We start from the raw sequence: 19,204 nt of genomic DNA, 5'->3' as shown, positions 1-19,204 counted from the left end.
GTAGGCGTGATAATGCCGGCCCAGAGGTCTAGGGATAGCATCAGACAATACATTTTTTAAAAGATGTTAGACTGACTTCAAATTACCCTGACACAGACCAAATATAGATACCCCCCGCCCCAACTCTCCCTCTCAGCTCATGGACATGTACTAACTGCTCGAGTTAGGTTAAGGCAATATAAAGCCCTGGAGCCGTCTTCTAAGACTAGTATTATCAAATGATCACAGCTACAGACGGTTCCATCCCGCTGAGCGGGATACAGGTCGCCCCCTCACATCTCCAGAACACTGACGTTCGTCGGTGAGATGATGATACCCGAACACGGGAGGAGTCAAGGAGACGGAAAACCTGTTAACTAACCAACCAACAAACCATGTATACGCGTGACGTGAAAGGGATGTCAGCACGTGCTGACATTGATATGTGGCCTACAATTAACATGTTGTGCAGATGATGAAGAGTTCACCAGATTGATTTGTTATTTGTTGTTCGTCTCAGCTGTGTTATTTCTTCTCATATCATTTTGTATTGAACAATTTCGCATAAACATCTACCATATTATATGAGACTTCCACTGTGTTTCATTCAGTCACGGCAGTCTGGCAGAATTGACGTCACAGATTTCTGGTGCCAAAGAATCCCGAAAACTACTGGAAAAAAGCCGAAGCGCTGGCAGGTTATCAAACTCACCTGTTACCGAACGCACTCGGCTACAACCTATCCGAAAGTGAAAATCGATTCAGAGTACTTTATAAAAATGCAGAGAAATTTCAACTGTCCATTGATTTCATCTTTTTGCATTTGCATAAACGCTATATTTCATGGCATATTTAGAAGACGGATCATCCAGAAATGTTTTTGGTATTATCCAAAAGAGTTTAGAGGCTATCATGATCCAATGATCATATCTTTCACAAGTAAGTTTTTTTTTGGCTACAACCCCTTTAAGACCTGAAAGTCTATGCCGAACGCACCCGCATTACCGGAAGTTGATGTCTTTAGAGTTAACCCCCTTGTATGACAACTCAGTCGTGATTGCGGTAATAATATTTGATTATGTTTTACACGTAAATGACTCACTTCAGTGCATGCGGACTTGTTCACTTCACGACATTTATCATATACTGAATATATCGGACAAACGCTGGTTGAATCACAGTTGCTGACACTGTAAACATAGGGAATCCACTCCCCCATCATAACGTGACACACCAATGCTTTTCCACCTGGCTCTGACTTACTCCTTGTAGGTATAAACAGTGATGTGATATATCTGATTCGTAACGGTTTGATAGTTACAAAATTCCGATATGATGTCAGGCCAGCCCAACACATCAATGGCCAAGAAATTGCTGGATAGTCTGCAGACAGATCTGAGGACTCTGTCGTCTGAGAGCCGGAGAAAACATCCAAACGTGAAAGAGGTACAGTACTGTAAACATCAGCAACGTTTATGACACTGCCTATCTTACTAGGCAAATCTGGCATTTACAATGTTTCAACACTTAAAGCCACAGGAAATGGCATTTATTGACGTGGTTCAAACATCAACTGTGGTGTAGGAAATTACATGAATTAAGAAACTTTGATATTAACTAGATTCTGACCAAAAAGGGAATGTTGACAAGCAAATATGACATTCACACACACTAACTATTAAAGATGATGAGGTGATGGCATTTGTCATCCCCATGGGTGTTCATTACAGCAATGACTGAGTTGGTTTCAGTCTTGAAGCAACACATTTTACAATACAAAATGAATAAGCAGAAATATTAGATATTTCCTTATGTGTCTTGAGCACCATTTCCTGGTGTCTAGAACACCATTTCCTGTTGTGTGTATAACACCATTTCCTGGTGTCTAGAGCACCATTTCTTGGTGTGTGTAGAGCACTATTGCCTGGTGTGTCTAGAGCACCATTTCCAAAAGTTTGTTGAGTCCAGTTACAAACAAATTAAGTAAATTATCAAAATTTGCAAGTTCTGGAAAAGAATGAGTCCTGGACTCAAATATTCAAGTCTCAAAAATCACTGATAAATGGGTCCGATTTCCGTAACTTGTTAAAGATAGTTTCTGCTACTCAGGATGGAATAAGCTGATGTGGCTATTTTGATAAACCCAATCATTGATTCTTTGGACACTTAGGTTAAATTCTTGTTCAGGTTGCATTCATGTGACAGAGTAATGCAGATAATATATAATGAGCAAGCAGGAATTGGAACACCAAGTCCTCATATTTACATACAGTTGAACCTTGTTATGTCCAACTTGGTGGGACCTATGGGAAAACTTAAGTGAGTTGAAATGTATTATAAAAAGTTATGGCAGGGACCAATGAAGTGCTTAAAATTAAATAATGTCTTAAACAACAAGCTCTAGATAACAAGGTTTGTCTGTATCAGGGTTAGTGGTCCGGACTGCTCAAATTGGATGTGATCAAGTTGTGTGGATAGGGCATGATCTGATCAAACCAGCCGCAATGTCAAGTATATAGCATAATGATGACACACAGTGAAGCAAGTGTGTCTTTCGTCTTAGCTGTAGACTTTAATTTTGTATTTAGGAACTTCAAAAACTCCTTAAATATTCCAGTAAAATTCAGAATTTTAAAACACAGCCCTGGAATCTTAAAATGGAACTCAGCATATTTTTTTTTTTATAATAAAATCCTTGATGCTAATTACATGTACATGTAGATGGGTATTTACAGTTTACTGATAAAATCTGGAACAGTACATTTGTTTTGTTTCTTGCTACATAACTGTGATAATCAGCTATAGAAATATTTTCTTGGACACATTTCAGAGCCTTGTAAGTAACATTTATGACCAGAAATCAAAACGTTAGTAAATCTTACTTATGTACTTTCTGTTTCTTTGTAATATTTAATTAAAGTTAATAAAATTTCCATGTTGTAGGCATCAGAGCAGGTCCAGCTAAGGCTGCGAACAATTTGTAGCAAGAATGAGGACATCATTGCTGGTTGGTATCAAAGTTTTAATGTTGATTTAAAATTTTCCACTAATGTCATGTAGAATGAAGTCCATTGGAGATTCAGTTATATCATAAAAAATATCACACTCTGTAAATTTGTTTTTTTTGTGGAGCTTAAATTTTCTTGGTTTTTCAAAAATATGATTTCATAATTGCTTGATTTCATGGATGAAAAGTACTTGGGGGAATCCCCTGAATATTAAAATTGAAAATCTAAGTAATATCTTTGGCTCCTTACATTATTTTATTTTATTTCAAATGGATATATTATCTACCAAGTGTGATTATATGGTACCCACACTAGTCTTGTGTCCTAGAGATCCTGGTTCTTAAATTACATTGCATTTAAAATGCCCTGTATCAATCAACAACATATGCCTTTATGACAGGTTTGGTGCCAGCCAGTGCAGAAATAGTACATCCATTTGTACTTGGTTGTGAAACGAAAAATTCCAAAATAATCCAATTATGTTTGATGACTGTTCAAAGGCTCATCTCACATGAGGCCTTGTCAATGGTAAGTGTAAAGGCTCATCACAAACAAGGCCATGTCTATGGAAGACTGGTGTCACATGAATCCATGTCTATGGAAGACTGGTGTCACATGAATCCATGTCTATGGAAGACTGGTGTCACATGAATCCATGTCTATGCTATTTATACTTGAAATATTCAGATGCTTATCTCACACCAGACCTGGTCTTAAGTTCCATGACTTTATCTAGAAAATGAATGCCATGTTTCCTGTGTAGAACCTATTTGATCAAATTATCAAATTCATATAATCATAAAAATTTCAGAGGTACCCTGTAAATTGTTTCAATGTTTTTCTTGAAGATGAAATTGTTCTGATAAAGGTTGTTTTCTCATATTTATATATAAGATAAATATCTATACATGGCCTGATTTTGTAAGGATTTTATGAATTTGTTTGGTGTTTTGTAGACTGCAGCTAACAATGTGATACAGATGTTGTGGCAGCTGATGGAAGCTGGCACGGAGGAACTGAAACTTCTTCAGACTGCGATCCTCCTTATCACCACCAACTCTGTGGTGCAGCATGAGTCACTAGCTAAAGTAAGTAATGGGTCGTGTATCCAGAGTGAAATATTTCATCTTTAACTTTTGTGAAGTGAGACTTTGTTCAAATGTCCTAAAAATTCTCTTTAATGGCCCCTGATGTAATAAAGATATTTAGTTTAATTCTCACTTTATTTCGGAATAGTCTTTTATAAAATAATACCCTGATATGTGACTGTATAGATTGAAATTTACTTGATTTTAAGTACATTTTATTTGTAGGCACCACTGTTGTTCTTCAGACTAAGATTCCTGGTTAGAGTAAAATTAATCGATTTTAATGACCTTTAGTAGGAACTGGTGTTTTTCTTCAGACCAAGAATCCTGGTTAGAGTGAAATTTAATCAATTTTAATGATCTGTAGTAGGAACTGGGTTTTTTTCTTCAGACTAAGATTTCTGTGTAGGACAGAATTGGATTGATTTGAATGACTTTTTGTATTGTAGGCTCTGGTGTTGTGCTTCAGGCTGCACTTCACTAAGGATAGCACCACCATTAACACAGCAGCAGCCATTATCAAACAGCTTGTCAGTAATGTGTTTGAGAGGGTTGTTGTGGAAGACAAAGTCCAGTCACAGGGTAAAATTCAGTACCATAACTGTTTCCTTAAACTCTGCATGTTTGATAGTCTGTTCTTTTTGCTCCAATGAATATTTAGTTTCACTGTTGATGTTTAGAAACATCTTCAATTTTACTGCAATTGTATATCCATTTGTTTACCATTTGACTTCAGAGGTAGTTTTCTGCGAAAAAATATACATTTAAAGTTGATTTTTCTGTTAATTTCATTTTGAAAATTTTCGATAATAACTTACAGAACAAAGATCACCTCTGAACACTGAGGAATTAAAGGTAGGGAGTAGGAATGCTCCGAAGTCACTGCGGCCGTGTGCTGGCGATGCCTACCTGTTATTCCAGGTAAGATATGCTGTAATACAAATTGATGATACTTTAACCTTTTCTATCTAATTGATTTTAAAATTTTCAAATACATGTAATCTTTTACACACAGAGAATAGTTTTCATCAGTTTTCAGAAAGGGAAATGATTCAAGCTCTATGTATGTATAAACCAAAAAGCGATCGATTATAATGTAATATTATGTGTGTACTGCTGTGATAGAAGTCTCACTCTCTAGTCCCTGTAATATTTTGTGTCTTTGCCCCACTCTTTGTTACCATCACTATATATACAGACACTTTTACAAGGTGTACATTCAGGTAGCTTAACTGATAAAGTTGTATGTGTCTATTACCAGGACCTCTGTCAGCTAGTGAATGCTGATCAGCCATTCTGGCTTGTGGGGATGACAGAGATGACACGGACGTTTGGACTAGAGTTATTAGAGGCGGTCCTTACGTCCTTCCCTACAATATTTCTCCAGGTACAATCACACACATACCACTCTGCCAAATTCTGCTTAGGGATGAATCAGGCATAATCGGCTTCCTTTACTGGACCATGTTTAGTAAAAGGGTGCCCTTAGGCCATTTAATCTATAAAAGGACAAAAAACATTGCAGTTCTGTATTCCTGTCTTCCATTCTTTTTTATTTTGAAATGAAACATTAACCAAATTTACATAGTATGAAATATTTGAACTTTAACCTTGTATAATATAATAATGAGTGGCCAAAAATCTAAAGGGAAATTTCATATCAATACTCTTGTTTTTTTGGGTGGAAAGACTGTTTTATCAGAGTCATACTGAATTAAAATGGTGAGAGTAAAAGTACTGTTTTGTATTATTATCCTATTTCACATGAAATATAACATATATTTCATATACATTGATAAAGCATTTCAAGTCAGCATTGTATTTAATACTTCAAAGAAAGTATTGATTTATGACTTTTACTGGCTGGTGACCATCATATTTAACATACTTACTGATGACTTTGAATATAACCTGATATTGTTACGTTAAATTATACATATAACATATATAATAGCAGCACTTTTTATATTTTAAAAATGTTTTAACATATAACTGCAAGAAAAATCAATGTTTAATTGATTTCAGCATCCTGAGTTCAGTTTCTTGCTGAAGGAACGAGTCTGTCCTCTTGTCATTAAACTGTTCTCTCCAAGCCTCAAATACAGACAGGGGTTACCTGCCCCTCCCTCGCCAGCCCCAGTGGAGAAACCATATTTTCCTATTGTGATGAGGCTACTGCGGATTGTGTCGGCACTTATCAAACATTTCTACAAATTATTGGTCAGTCCTTTCTACTATTACAAGCTATGGGTCATCTCTGAGCAAACTATTTATCATGTTGATTTAATCTTAGTAAGAAATTTAATATACTAAATCTAGTTCATTACTTTCTGCTGCTGTTATGTTAGTCAGGTTTCTGTTGAAAATCAACGGCTATGGAGAAGAGAAAAAAAGAAGAAATAGGCATCTTTTAACAACACAATATTAAACTAAAGAATGGAAAGAGCTTCACTATACAATTAAATGAAGTGTAAAGATCCATTTTATGTATTATATTTATATGGAAACTGAATCAAACAAATTGTGTTTAACTGAACCACAATTTTAATGTTATTAAGAAGTGGTTACCCATTACATCTTACTCAACTTACTGACTTAGACATGTATCTTTACTCTGGCCATTTAATTGTTTATTGTCTCCATACCTTTTACATGTCAATTTGCAGTAACTGTGTAGTCAGGATGTTGAAGCATCATACTCCATAATTTAATAATGTAATGCGAGGATTGGAAATAGTTTTTTGAAATTATTAAGATATTTTTCTCCATAAAAACACCTAAATACATTGTTATAGTATTAAATGATTCCTTAGATACTAATTCAGCTGAATGCTTATTGATGCCTAGAAGAATTCCTTATTTGGTTTATTAAAAGATCACCTAGGTAGTAAGTAATTTACTTGTTGCCCTGAATTGGATTTGTAATCTGCTGACAGTCTTATGTGACAGGTTGAAGCTGGACTTCATTGTAGTCCTTTGTTAGATTTAATAGCTTTCAATTTTTTCATGCAAAAAGCTGCTTTTTACAATTTCCAATTACATTTTTGTTGTTCTATATTCAAGATGACAGAGTGTGAGATATTTCTGTCCCTTCTTGTGAAGTTTCTGGAGCCTGAAAAACCGATGTGGCAGAGATGTCTATCCTTAGAAGTTCTTCATAAACTTAGTGTCCAGCCAGACTTAGTGAGGTAAGTACTTGCTCCTGGTAGTCAAGCAGATAGAGTTTCTATTCCCAGTGATTTGAAAGTTCAAAGTCAGTAATTCATCTTTAAACATGTCATGATATCTGTGACTGCAATGATTTGTTGTCATTGATTCTTGTTCAGTCATGGCTAGATATCTTTGTCTTGAATTATTTGATACCATTTTTACAGACTTTGTTAGAAATCTTCTGCTCTAATTATTGGATACAATTGACTCTAGTTCAGGATTGGCTAGATATGTGCAACTCTGTTACCACTGACTCTTATTGAGGCTGAGCTAGAAATCTTTGACTCTGATCTTATGATACGATTGACTCTAGTTCAGGTATGACTAGATATCTTTGTTTCCAATCTTTTGTTACCATTTCCGTTACTTCAGTGATTACTAAAGTGATGAAGGTCACACAGTTTGTCCTTGATTTTAATTACTTCAGTGATGAAGGTCACACAGTTTGTCCTTGATTTTAATTACTTCAGTGATGAAGGTCACACAGTTTGTCCTTGATTTTAATTACTTCAGTGATGAAGGTCACACAGTTTGTCCTTGATTTTAATTACTTCAGTGATGAAGGTCACACAGTTTGTCCTTGATTTTAATTACTTCAGTGATGAAGGTCACACAGTTTGTCCTTGATTTTAATTACTTCAGTGATGAAGGTCACACAGTTTGTCCTTGATTTTAATTACTTCAGTGATGAAGGTCACACAGTTTGTCCTTGATTTTAATTACTTCAGTGATGAAGGTCACACAGTTTGTCCTTGATTTTAATTACTTCAGTGATGAAGGTCACACAGTTTGTCCTTGATTTTAATTACTTCAGTGATGAAGGTCACACAGTTTGTCCTTGATTTTAATTACTTCAGTGATGAAGGTCACACAGTTTGTCCTTGATTTTAATTACTTCAGTGATGAAGGTCACACAGTTTGTCCTTGATTTTAATTACTAAAGTGATGAAGGTCACACAGTTTGTCCTTGATTTTAATTACTAAAGTGATGAAGGTCACACAGTTTGTCCTTGATTTTAATTACTTCAGTGATGAAGGTCACACAGTTTGTCCTTGATTTTAATTACTTCAGTGATGAAGGTCACACAGTTTGTCCTTGATTTTAATTACTTCAGTGATGAAGGTCACACAGTTTGTCCTTGATTTTAATTACTTCCATGATGAAGGTCACACAGTTTGTCCTTGATTTTAATTACTTCAGTGATGAAGGTCACACAGTTTGTCCTTGATTTTAATTACTAAAGTGATGAAGGTCACACAGTTTGTCCTTGATTTTAATTACTTCAGTGATGAAGGTCACACAGTTTGTCCTTGATTTTAATTACTAAAGTGATGAAGGTCACACAGTTTGTCCTTGATTTTAATTACTTCAGTGATGAAGGTCACACAGGTTGTCCTTGATTTTAATTACTTCAGTGATGAAGGACACACAGTTTGTCCTTGATTTTAATTACTTCAGTGATGAAAGTAACATAGAATACTCTCGACTATGACTACATAATCATGTCTGTCTTGTTTCAGGTCTTTCTGTCAGAGTTACGACATGAAGCAACATTCTACAAAGATATTCCGTGATATGGTCAATGGCCTTGGAGCATTTATTCAGTCTCAGTTTATGAATCCAACCGTTGGTCAAACTGCCCAAACAGGTATTTATTGCGAGTTGTATTGTATATGGACTTTGTTTTGTAGTTAACCTTAAGAACATGATTTATGACAAGAGAGCAGAATCTTTAACCTCAACAAATGCAAGATATGGTGTTAAACTTAAAAATCCTACCTTCTGCTTGAGTTGTCTCTGTCTATATCATACAGAGGTGATTGACTATTTTCTCCCATACTTTCTTTGTTGTTATAGTATAGTGAATACATAGAATCATCATTGATGATCAGTGAATTGTGTCAGATCTGATAATGCTGTCTAATTATGATAGAGTTACGCTACATAAAGTGACTGTGACCCTATATGAGTGTTGACATCAAGTGCATATGAGCTATCTTTTCACAAAGGAAAGAGAGGTTTTCCCCCTCAAAAACAGGAATGCACCAGTAAAGTGTATTAAATACACCTTTAAATGGTATTTGACATAGAAAAAACCCAAGGTTTTGATAGTGAACTTTATTGATTAAATTTCTATTGAAGGATTAAAAGCACCTGACACCCAGGGCACTCCACCGGCCATGGTAGGGGGGCTTCCTGTAGGTGGTGGTGTGACCCCACAGCCTGCCTTTATGTATCGAGGAACATGGATACCATTGGTGATAGTCAGCGGTCAGGCGAGATCCCTATAGTAAGTAAAAATCATCCCAAGTTTGGTCATCATGTGATGTACTGCCTTAATATAACATGTCGTGTTTATCATCTTCAACATCAATGGAATATATTTGAAGGATATTAAAATTAACAATTGATTTTCTACATACCAGTGTATCATTTAGATATGGAGTATACTATTGTATAACTGAGAGAATAGTTAAATTTATCTGAACTCTTTCCTGTTACATATGTAACTAGCATGATCAACAAACAAGTGCTAGCTATAATATCTGATTAATTTTACAGGTCCCTGTTACTTTATCAGCATATTGTGTTATTTTTGTCCGTCTCTCTGTTTGTCCTGTTGGATCCAGTCTCGTCCTGTTCTGAATAGATATAACTTAGTACTCCTAAATAAACTGGATTAAAACTTTGTCTAAAAGTTACATAACATAAAGTTTTACACCTAATCAGATTTGGGTTTGTGCAGGACTTTCTGCTTTTATGTTTTATACACATTTTCTAGTTTCTAATTTTATAGACAGTTACAACACCTCCTTGTTGTCACTTATAATGAATTGTTTGATTGTTAATAGCCTGGAGATGCTGGATAAGGTGGACCCACCTAACATTGTGGATGGTTATGGACTGTCCTTGGCCTTCCACTGTCTGGTGGAGGTGGTCTCCAGTGTACAGCACCTGTTACAGGGTGACCTTGGCAATAAAGATGACCAGAAGATGGTGGATCACAAGACTAGCAAGCACCAACAACTAACAGGTATTGCTAATTCATGATATTGAAAAAAAAAAAGAAAAAAAAAACAACCCTCCCCATCTCCTTTTAGGAGAAAATGAGGAGTTTTGATTTGTATGCATATTTGTCACTGTTGTGTTTCTGTTCAATATCTACCCAAAATTTAGACTGATTTCAACAAAAAAGCATACACAATATACAACATAGTAAGCATCACTCTGACTCCATCACTACTGTTGCAGCACTTTAATCCCATGGAATTAAAAGCATTGGGAGGATGAATTAGATATTTAGACAGATTTCTTACTCACCTGTCTGAAGGGCTAATGAGCTAATGCAGTGGCAGGGTTTGTTCAAATGACTGACCTTGATCCACTCTCTAGGACACATCCGGGGGTCAAATTTGTAAGCATCTTCAAATTACTTTTTTTCAATAACCAAAAGGCCAAGGGTACTGATATTGGGTCTGAAGCATGCCTGGATAAAGGGCTGCCAAATTTGGTCAAATGAATGACTTTGATTGACTTTCAAGGTCACATGGGTCAAGAACTTCACATCTTCTTTTCAATAACTGATAAGTCCTTGGTCATTATGTTTGTGTAGTAGTATGTTAGAGAATTGCTTTTCATGTTTGAAAAAGTTGTCCTAACAAACTGACAATGCCGTCTTCTTTGTAAGCTTCAGAACAGGTGAATGATTCAGGCCCATTGGACCTCTTGTTCTGTAATCGGCCTTTTTCTGTTGTTGATTTGCTTGAATTGTTAACTTGTAATGCTATGTGTTTTATGTTACTACAGATGAAGAACGAGGTCTACATGAGGAGCTAATCAACTCTTCCTGGTGTGGGATGTTGGCTGCAATGTCTCTTCTCCTGGACGCAAGGTAATGTCTCTTCTACTGGACGCTAGGTAATGTCTCTTCTACTGGAAGCTAGGTAATGTCTCTTCTAATGGCCGCTAGGTAACGTCTCTTTTACTGGACGCTAGGTAACGTCTCTTCTAGTGGACGCTAGGTAATGTCTCGTCTACTGGACGCTAGGTAACGTCTCTTCTACTGGACGCTAGGTAACGTCTCTTCTACTGGACGCAAGGTAATGTCTCTTCTACTGGAAGCTAGGTATTGTCTCTTCTACTGGACGCTAGGTAACGTCTCTTCTACTGGACGCTAGGTAACGTCCCGTCTACTGGACGCTAGGTAACGTCTCTTCTACTGGACGCTAGGTAACGTCTCTTCTACTGGACGCTAGGTAATGTCTCTTCTATTGGATGCTAGGTAATGTCTCTTCTATTGGACGCTAGGTATTGTCTCTTCTACTGGACGCTAGGTAATGTCTCGTCTACTGGAAGCTAGGTAATGTCTCTTCTATTGGACGCTAGGTATTGTCTCTTCTACTGGACGCTAGGTAATGTCTCGTCTACTGGACGCTAGGTAATGTCTCTTCTACTGGACGCTAGGTAATTTCTCTTCTATTGGACACTAGGTATTGTCTCTTCTACTGGACGCTAGGTAATGTCTCTTCTACTGGACGCTAGGTAATGTCTCTTCTACTGGATGCTAGGTAATGTCTCTTCTATTGGACGCTAGGTATTGTCTCTTCTACTGGACGCTAGGTAATGTCTCTTCTACTGGACGCTAGGTAACGTCTCTTCTACTGGACGCTAGGTATTGTCTCTTCTACTGGACGCTAGGTAATGTCTCTTCTACTGGACGCTAGGTAATGTCTACTGGACGCTAGGTATTGTCTCGTCTACTGGACGCTAGGTAATGTCTCTTCTACTGGACGCTAGGTAACGTCTCTTCTACTGGACCCTAGGTAACGTTTCTTCTACTGGACGCTAGGTAATGTCTCTTCTATTGGACGCTAGGTAATGTCTCGTCTACTGGACGCTAGGTAATGTCTCTTTTATTGGACGCTAGGTATTGTCTCTTCTACTGGACGCTAAGTAACGTCTGGTCTACTGGACGCTAGGTAATGTCTCTTCTACTTGACGCTAGGTAATGTCTCTTCTACTGGACTCTAGGTAATGTCTCTTCTACTGGACGCTAGGTAATGTCTCTTCTACTGGACGCTTGGTAATGTCTCTTCTACTGGACGCTAGGTAGGCTGCAGCTTTGAAAACTGGACAGTGAATAGATTATGTGGTTTTGCTCAGAGATCTTTGTCTGATACTTATGTTTGATATTTACATATAATTGGTAAGGAAACTTAATTTATTCTAATGAAGTAATATAATGATTTGATACATAGTTGTCACCTATTCAAAACCAAAAAGCTAAAAATTTGATATCTTATTCCTGTAACCAAACTTTTGTTACAGTACTGACGAGAGTGCCACACAGGCTATACTGAAATCTTTACAGACATTTGCAAATCTGTGTGGAGTTTTACAGATGAATATACCAAGAGATGCCTTCATCACTGCTTTGTGTAAAGCATCCTTACCACCACACTATACACTGACCATCCTCAACAGCCAATCCAATGCCCAGGCAGCTCAGCGAGGTAAATACCAGATCCTATCACCCAGTCATTGTATTGGTGACCTAGAAGAGAAAATATCTCTTAAACAGGCAACATAGTAGATTAAGTACGTCTTTTATCCTTATATCACCTACTTCCGGCTCAGTAGGATAATTATAGTAAAAGATTTAACTATTTGAACTGTGACTTTAATCAACTCTTTTAACAATCAGAAGTAAGGTTCTTTGATTTGATACCAAATGATTACATTTTTTCCAATAACCAAAAACTTACAAAAAGCATAATGATGACAATCAGGATAAATTTTCATATTAATCAAATATTCTATTGACTTAAACTATGTGCTTAATATAGGTCAATATGGTACCAAATACCTGGTAGGTATAGTATAAATACCTGTTGAGGTTGGGCTACATTATCACTTTTAAGGTGTAACATTGGGATATGATATTACAGATACCATATATATCCTGTAATAAGACCAGGAGACTTTTAAGGTGTAACATTGGGGTATGATATTACAGATATCATATATACCCTGTAATAAGACCAGGGGACTTTTAAGGTGTAACCTTGGGGTATGATATTACAGATACCATATATATCCTGTAATAAGACCAGGGGACTTTTAAGGTGTAACATTGGGGTATGATATTACAGATATCATATATACCCTGTAATAAGACCAGGGGACTGTCTATAATTATGGATGGACTTATTGCAGACATGGGCTTATTACTGGTTCCATGCTTTATAAGGATTTATTGCTGTATCTATGTCTGTATCATTTTACTGGACGATAATAGCGTTATCCATATCTTGTGCTTCGTCATTTCACATACTGTTATGTCTCTTCCTGTCATATTTTGCTATGTTGCCTCCTGTCATATAGCCTGTTTCATCATGTTGCCTCCCGTCATATAGCCTGTTACATCATGTTGCCTCCCGTCATATAGCCTGTTACATCATGTTGCCTTCTGTCATATAGCCTGTTACATCATGTTGTCTCCTGTCATATAGCCTGTTACATCATGTTGCCTTCTGTCATATAGCTTGTTACATCATGTTGCCTTCTGTCATATTTTGTTATGTTGCCTCCTGTCATATAGCCTTTTACATCATGTTGCCTTCTGTCATATTTTGTTATGTTGCCTCCTGTCATATAGCCTTATACATCATGTTGCCTTCTGTCAGATTTTGTTATGTTGCCTCCTGTCATATAGCCTTTTACATCATGTTGCCTTCTGTCATATTTTTAGCCCACCATCATCAGATGGTGGGGTATTCAAATCGCCCTGCGTCCGTGGTCCGTGGTCCGTCTGTCCGTCCGTCCGTAAACAATTCTTGTTACCGCTATTTCTGGAAAAGTACTGGATGGATCTTTCTCAAATTTCATATGCAGGTTCCCCTTGGTCCCTTGTTGTGCATTGTACTTTTTTTGGATTGATTCAAATTAAAGATGGCCGACAGGTGGCCATCTTGGATTTTGGAAGTAAAAGTTTGTTACCGCTATTTCTGGGAAAGTACTGGATGGATCTTTCTCAAATTTCACATGCAGTTTCCCCTTGGTCCCTAGATGTGCATTGTACCTTTTTTGGACTGATTCGAATTCAAGATGGCCGACAGGTGGCCATCTTGGATTTTGGAAGTAAAAGATTGTTACTGCTATTTCTTGGAAAGTACTTGATGGATTTTTCTCAAATTTTATATGCAGGTTCCCTTTGGTTCCAAGTTGTGCATTATACCTTTTTGGACTGATCCAAAATCAAGATGGCTGACAGGCAGCCATCTTGGATTTTGAGAGTAAAATCTTGTTATTGCTATATCTGAGGAAGTACTGGATGGATCCTTCTGATATTTCATAGATATTGGTTTCCCTTGGTCCCTAGTTGTGCATTGTACCTTTTTTGGAAATCAAGTTGGCCTACAGGCAGCCATCTTGGATGTCGACAGTAATACAGCACAAACATATTGTCCATTATCCACCTGTAACTGACTGCTATCTAATAATACTTTGGGATCTTTTTCGAATGATATTTGCTAATAGGTGCTTAAAAAGAATATCTTGTGCCATCATTGAGTACATTCAATGAAGACCAGTTCATGAACATTTACAACACCTGTAACAAACAAAAAAAAATAAACAAATCTTCAAGAACTGAAAACAGATCCTCAAATGGTGGGCGCCAAGATCCCTCTGGGATCTCTTGTGTTATGTTGCCTCCTGTCATTTAGCCTGTTACATCATGTTGCCTTCTGTCATATTTTGTTATGTTGCCTCCTGTCATATAGCCTGTTACATCATGTTGCCTTCTGTCATATTTTGTTATGTTGCCTCCTGTCATATAGCCTTTTACATCATGTTGCCTTCTGTCATATTTTGTTATGTTGCCTCCTGTCATATAGCCTGTTACATCATGTTGCCTTCTGTCATATAGCCTGTTACATCATGTTGCCTTTCTGTCATATAGCCTGTTACATGATGTTGCCTCCTGTCATATAGCCTGTTACATCATGTTGCCTTTCTGTCATATAGCCTGTTACATCATGTTGCCTCCTGTCATATTTTGTTATGTTGCCTCCTGTCATATAGCCTGTTACATCATGTTGCCTTCTGTCATATTTTGTTATGTTGCCTCCTGTCTTATAGCGTTTTACATCATGTTGCCTTCTGTCATATTTTGTTATGTTGCCTCCTGTCATATAGCCTGTTACATCATGTTGCCTTCTGTCATATTTTGTTATGTTGCCTCCTGTCATATACCCTTTTACATCATGTTGCCTTCTGTCATATTTTGTTATGCTGCCTCCTGTCATATAGCCTGTTACATCATGTTGCCTTCTGTCATATTTTGTTATGTTGCCTCCTGTCATATAGCCTGTTACATCATATTGCATTCTGTTCAGTCCTATCTTGATTATCTCACAACAGATTTTATTTATATTCACACCACAATATCATTACATCAAGTTCTACACCTGGTCGTATTTAGGTAATTATCGGTCAAAGTTAGAGGTCAAAGGTTGCTTTGACAACTTTAACATGCTTCGGCATAGGTGCAACCGTTTGTTACATTCTCAAACTTTCTTTTCTGTTTTAGTATTTGAAAATATTTTGTACCTTTTTTCCAAGGGAGAAGTTTTGTTCCCTATTACCGTTCACCTTCATTGCTGATTTTGACCTTGAGGAATGTTAAAGAAATAAGTATCCATAAGTCTTTCACACACAATCAATAAATGCATAATGTATTAATATATATTGTGTATTTGTTAAGGTCACTACAGGACTTCGAGCCAGGATCTTCCCTCCCTGGGGCTCGAGGCTGTTGAGAGGAGTCAAGTGGTTGCTGTGGGAACGCCCCTGCCCACAGCCTCTCTTCCTGCCGGAGCCCACACCGGGCCAGTCATGGTAGGTACTAAGTTGTCAGACTGATTTGTTTGCTGTTTGTGTGTTTTCTTTACTCTCTCTTTCATGCAGTCAATTATTGAAGACTGAAAAAGGATTTTAAAAGTTCTATTCCAAAGATCTGTTTGTTAGTTGAGTCATTTCTGTGGCTTTGTTTTACTTCATTTCCTGCTTATTTCCAATGTGTTGGTATTTACTTATTAATTCCGCAATAAGCCCAAGGAATCAGCAAACAATTCTGACTCAGAAACAGGAGCTTATTGAAAGCCAAGGAAATAGCAGTAGTTGATACTGAGCCCCAATAAGTACGGACAGACTTCTGACTTGGAATTATGGTTTAATGACATATGTAAAGCAAAATATTAATGGTAAAATTAATTTGAAAAATCCCGTGAAAACTTCAGTACAAATTTCTGACTTACACATAAACATTTTATATGAAATAACCTGGATAAAAGTAGATAAAAGTACTTAAATGTAGCTGTAATCAGTTATGACAATTGCTTTTATCTCAAATGTGACAGAGTCGAGGAATCGGATATAGGTGTTATGTTTTTGGCACTGGCAGGATTGTTTGTAACTAGCTCAAATTATATATATAAAAAAAAAAAAAATACCTGGACACAATAGAGTTATTATCACCAAACCTGCTTTATATATAAACAGGAGCATCTCAGCTTGTGGTTTTCATTTTAATTGTAGTCTTTAATTAATCATTAATTGGACTATGATTATCAAACCATTGTTAATGTTTCTTGTTCAGCTCAGTGTCGAGCTTAATGTCTCTCCAAATACATGTACTGTCATTAGCAACCATAGAACCCACATTTTTAGATTCTGATTTCCACGTATAGTTGACCATTAATTGGACTAGTTGATTGATTGTTGAATCACCTTGGTGTGAAGCTTACTGTCTCTTAAAGTACACGTGTTCTCATTACCAGTCCTGGAATATGTTGTCATCCTATCCCAACACACATTTCAGGTTTTGAATTTAACTTACAGTGTACTATTAATTGGAGTTATGTTATTTAATTAACTGTACGATTCTAAAGCTTTTCATTAAGTTTAATTGTGGACAAGGTACAAATGCTAGACTAATCCAACTAGGGTTAATCAAGTGTTGTAGCTCATAAATCTCCAACCTGTTTTTGTGACTTTGTGAAACTTTGTTTTTTAATTTTTTTTTTTTTAAACTTTATACAATTTTGGGGATTTTGAGAAATATAGCTATGAAATATTTAAACAAATTTTTAGAACAAGAAATGTACTTTAAAAGATACAACACATATTTACTTTATGATATATGGAGAAGTATGAGACATAATGTTGTGTAGTTATTAGTATCTTATCTGTGTTTAACCAGTTAACTGCTAAGAACATCCAGTGTATGCGGGCATTACTGTCAGTGGCTCACTGTCACGGTGGCATCCTAGGGACGGCATGGCATCTTGTGTTAACAACGCTTCAAGTAAGTCTTTTACACTTAAATCTCCTCAGTTCTCCAATTAGATTGTGCTACATCAGTCCTCTCATATGTTCATTGTATCAAGTGGTTTTCCCTTTATATGATAACCGAGTGTCATATTCTTTCAAGTTACATATATAAACAATTGTGTTGAGTTACATTGGACAGAGATCTAATGTTATACCTAATTGCCTATAACAGTGTTTACCTTGAGTATCCAGATAACTATAAAATATGTTGTATACATCACTGCAGCACCTAGTGTGGATACTAGGCCTGAAACCGTCCTCTGGAGGAAGTCTGAAAGTTAGTCAACAGATCATGGAGGGGTCAAATGCTGTTATAACTACTGCTGTCATGGCTGACCTACCTGTACTGTCGGCCATGTTGTCACGGCTGTTTGAGAGCTCCCAGTAAGTCTCATTACTATCTGTGATTTTTCCCCTGAACCATATAACATCGCAAATGATTGTGCAATATTACTGAAAAAGTTTTTATGAGATTGATAATTTCTGATATTTCACTGGTAAAATGTCATGAATGGCCATATTTAACCTGTCCCAGGTACCTGGATGATGTGGCCCTGCACCACCTGATCGATGCCTTGTGTAAATTGTCAGCTGAAGCAATGGAGCTGGCCTACACCAACAGGGTAAGTACAGTTCTATAATAACCTCAGTCAGTGACAGCATAGTCCTTAATGCTTCTAAGTTTTGATTGGCTGAGACAGATTAGGAAAGGTAATGATTGGCTAAGACAGATAAGAAAAAAATTTGTACTTGCCATGATGGTTATTTTTTGTTTTCTTTTTTTATTTAAGTAAATTTGGTTTGATTCTTTGTAGTTTCTGTGACAAGTTTCAGAGAAATGGATAGTATCTAATTGAAACAGATATAGAAATTTCATCGTTATCATAATTCAATTCCCCATTTCTGACTGTTTGAAATTATGTTTAGTGGATGTCCAATCTTACCCAATGCTTGTGTGAATTAAAGAAAAGAATGCAGGGGATTTTGCAACAGTACCAATATGTCTGTAGGAAGTGTAGTTAGAGTTATCTTCCTTTGTACATGATGTTGTAGTCAGAAGTTCATGCATGTCAGAATGAGTACATATCCTTAGACAGTAAACATGATGTACCTGAATGCTAATTTTCAAATTTTATTATGAATTTTTGCTAGAATTTTAAAATGTTCATGCTGCAAATTTTAGATAAATTTCTAATTTTGTCCTGTTGCTGTGTCAGTGTTCATGTGTTGACCAGTTTTGAAATGAATTACGTGAATTTGTGTATTCATCTTAATTAATTTGCATTTCTTTTGCATACAATATTTTTTTTATATATAATTTTTTCATTTGTAAAAAAAAAAAAAAAAAATAAGTGTTTGTGCTAGTTATGTGGTGTTTATAAGTAAGGCTGTTTTTTCCCCTACCACTACAGGGAATGTACTTTGCCTCCTGGGACTCAGTATGTGATATTTCATTACTTAAAGCTTACTGTAGCTGTTACATGTATATCCTCATCATCATCCATATCTCCATCATCCAGTGT

The 19,204-nt window shown here is 36.5% G+C and overlaps 1 protein-coding gene across 1 annotated transcript in view; it reads left to right on the top strand.

Annotated features, from left to right (window-relative positions):
* The first annotated feature begins 1,115 nt into the window (after nt 1-1,115).
* LOC132549279 (protein MON2 homolog) overlaps nt 1,116-19,204 on the top strand; it is a 400,832-nt gene continuing 382,743 nt past the window's right edge. Inside the window, exons 1-18 of the mRNA XM_060213195.1 lie at nt 1,116-1,425; nt 2,923-2,986; nt 3,388-3,515; nt 3,944-4,075; nt 4,525-4,657; nt 4,896-4,996; nt 5,337-5,462; nt 6,101-6,295; nt 7,139-7,263; nt 8,807-8,934; nt 9,429-9,576; nt 10,139-10,320; nt 11,094-11,178; nt 12,615-12,799; nt 16,054-16,187; nt 17,551-17,655; nt 17,908-18,065; nt 18,217-18,304. Of these exons, the coding sequence (XP_060069178.1) occupies nt 1,312-1,425; nt 2,923-2,986; nt 3,388-3,515; nt 3,944-4,075; nt 4,525-4,657; nt 4,896-4,996; nt 5,337-5,462; nt 6,101-6,295; nt 7,139-7,263; nt 8,807-8,934; nt 9,429-9,576; nt 10,139-10,320; nt 11,094-11,178; nt 12,615-12,799; nt 16,054-16,187; nt 17,551-17,655; nt 17,908-18,065; nt 18,217-18,304 (2,331 nt within the window). The 5' untranslated portion in view covers nt 1,116-1,311. The remainder of the gene's footprint in view (nt 1,426-2,922; nt 2,987-3,387; nt 3,516-3,943; nt 4,076-4,524; nt 4,658-4,895; nt 4,997-5,336; nt 5,463-6,100; nt 6,296-7,138; nt 7,264-8,806; nt 8,935-9,428; nt 9,577-10,138; nt 10,321-11,093; nt 11,179-12,614; nt 12,800-16,053; nt 16,188-17,550; nt 17,656-17,907; nt 18,066-18,216; nt 18,305-19,204) is intronic.

Source organism: Ylistrum balloti, unplaced genomic scaffold (genome assembly GCF_031769215.1).
Source record: "Ylistrum balloti isolate Yb309-2 unplaced genomic scaffold, AGI_CSIRO_Ybal_v1 Utg370052, whole genome shotgun sequence".
NCBI classification, from domain to species: domain Eukaryota; kingdom Metazoa; phylum Mollusca; class Bivalvia; order Pectinida; family Pectinidae; genus Ylistrum; species Ylistrum balloti.
The sequence above is the reverse complement of the archived record's forward strand: the minus strand, read 5'-3'. Positions and strand labels throughout refer to the sequence as shown.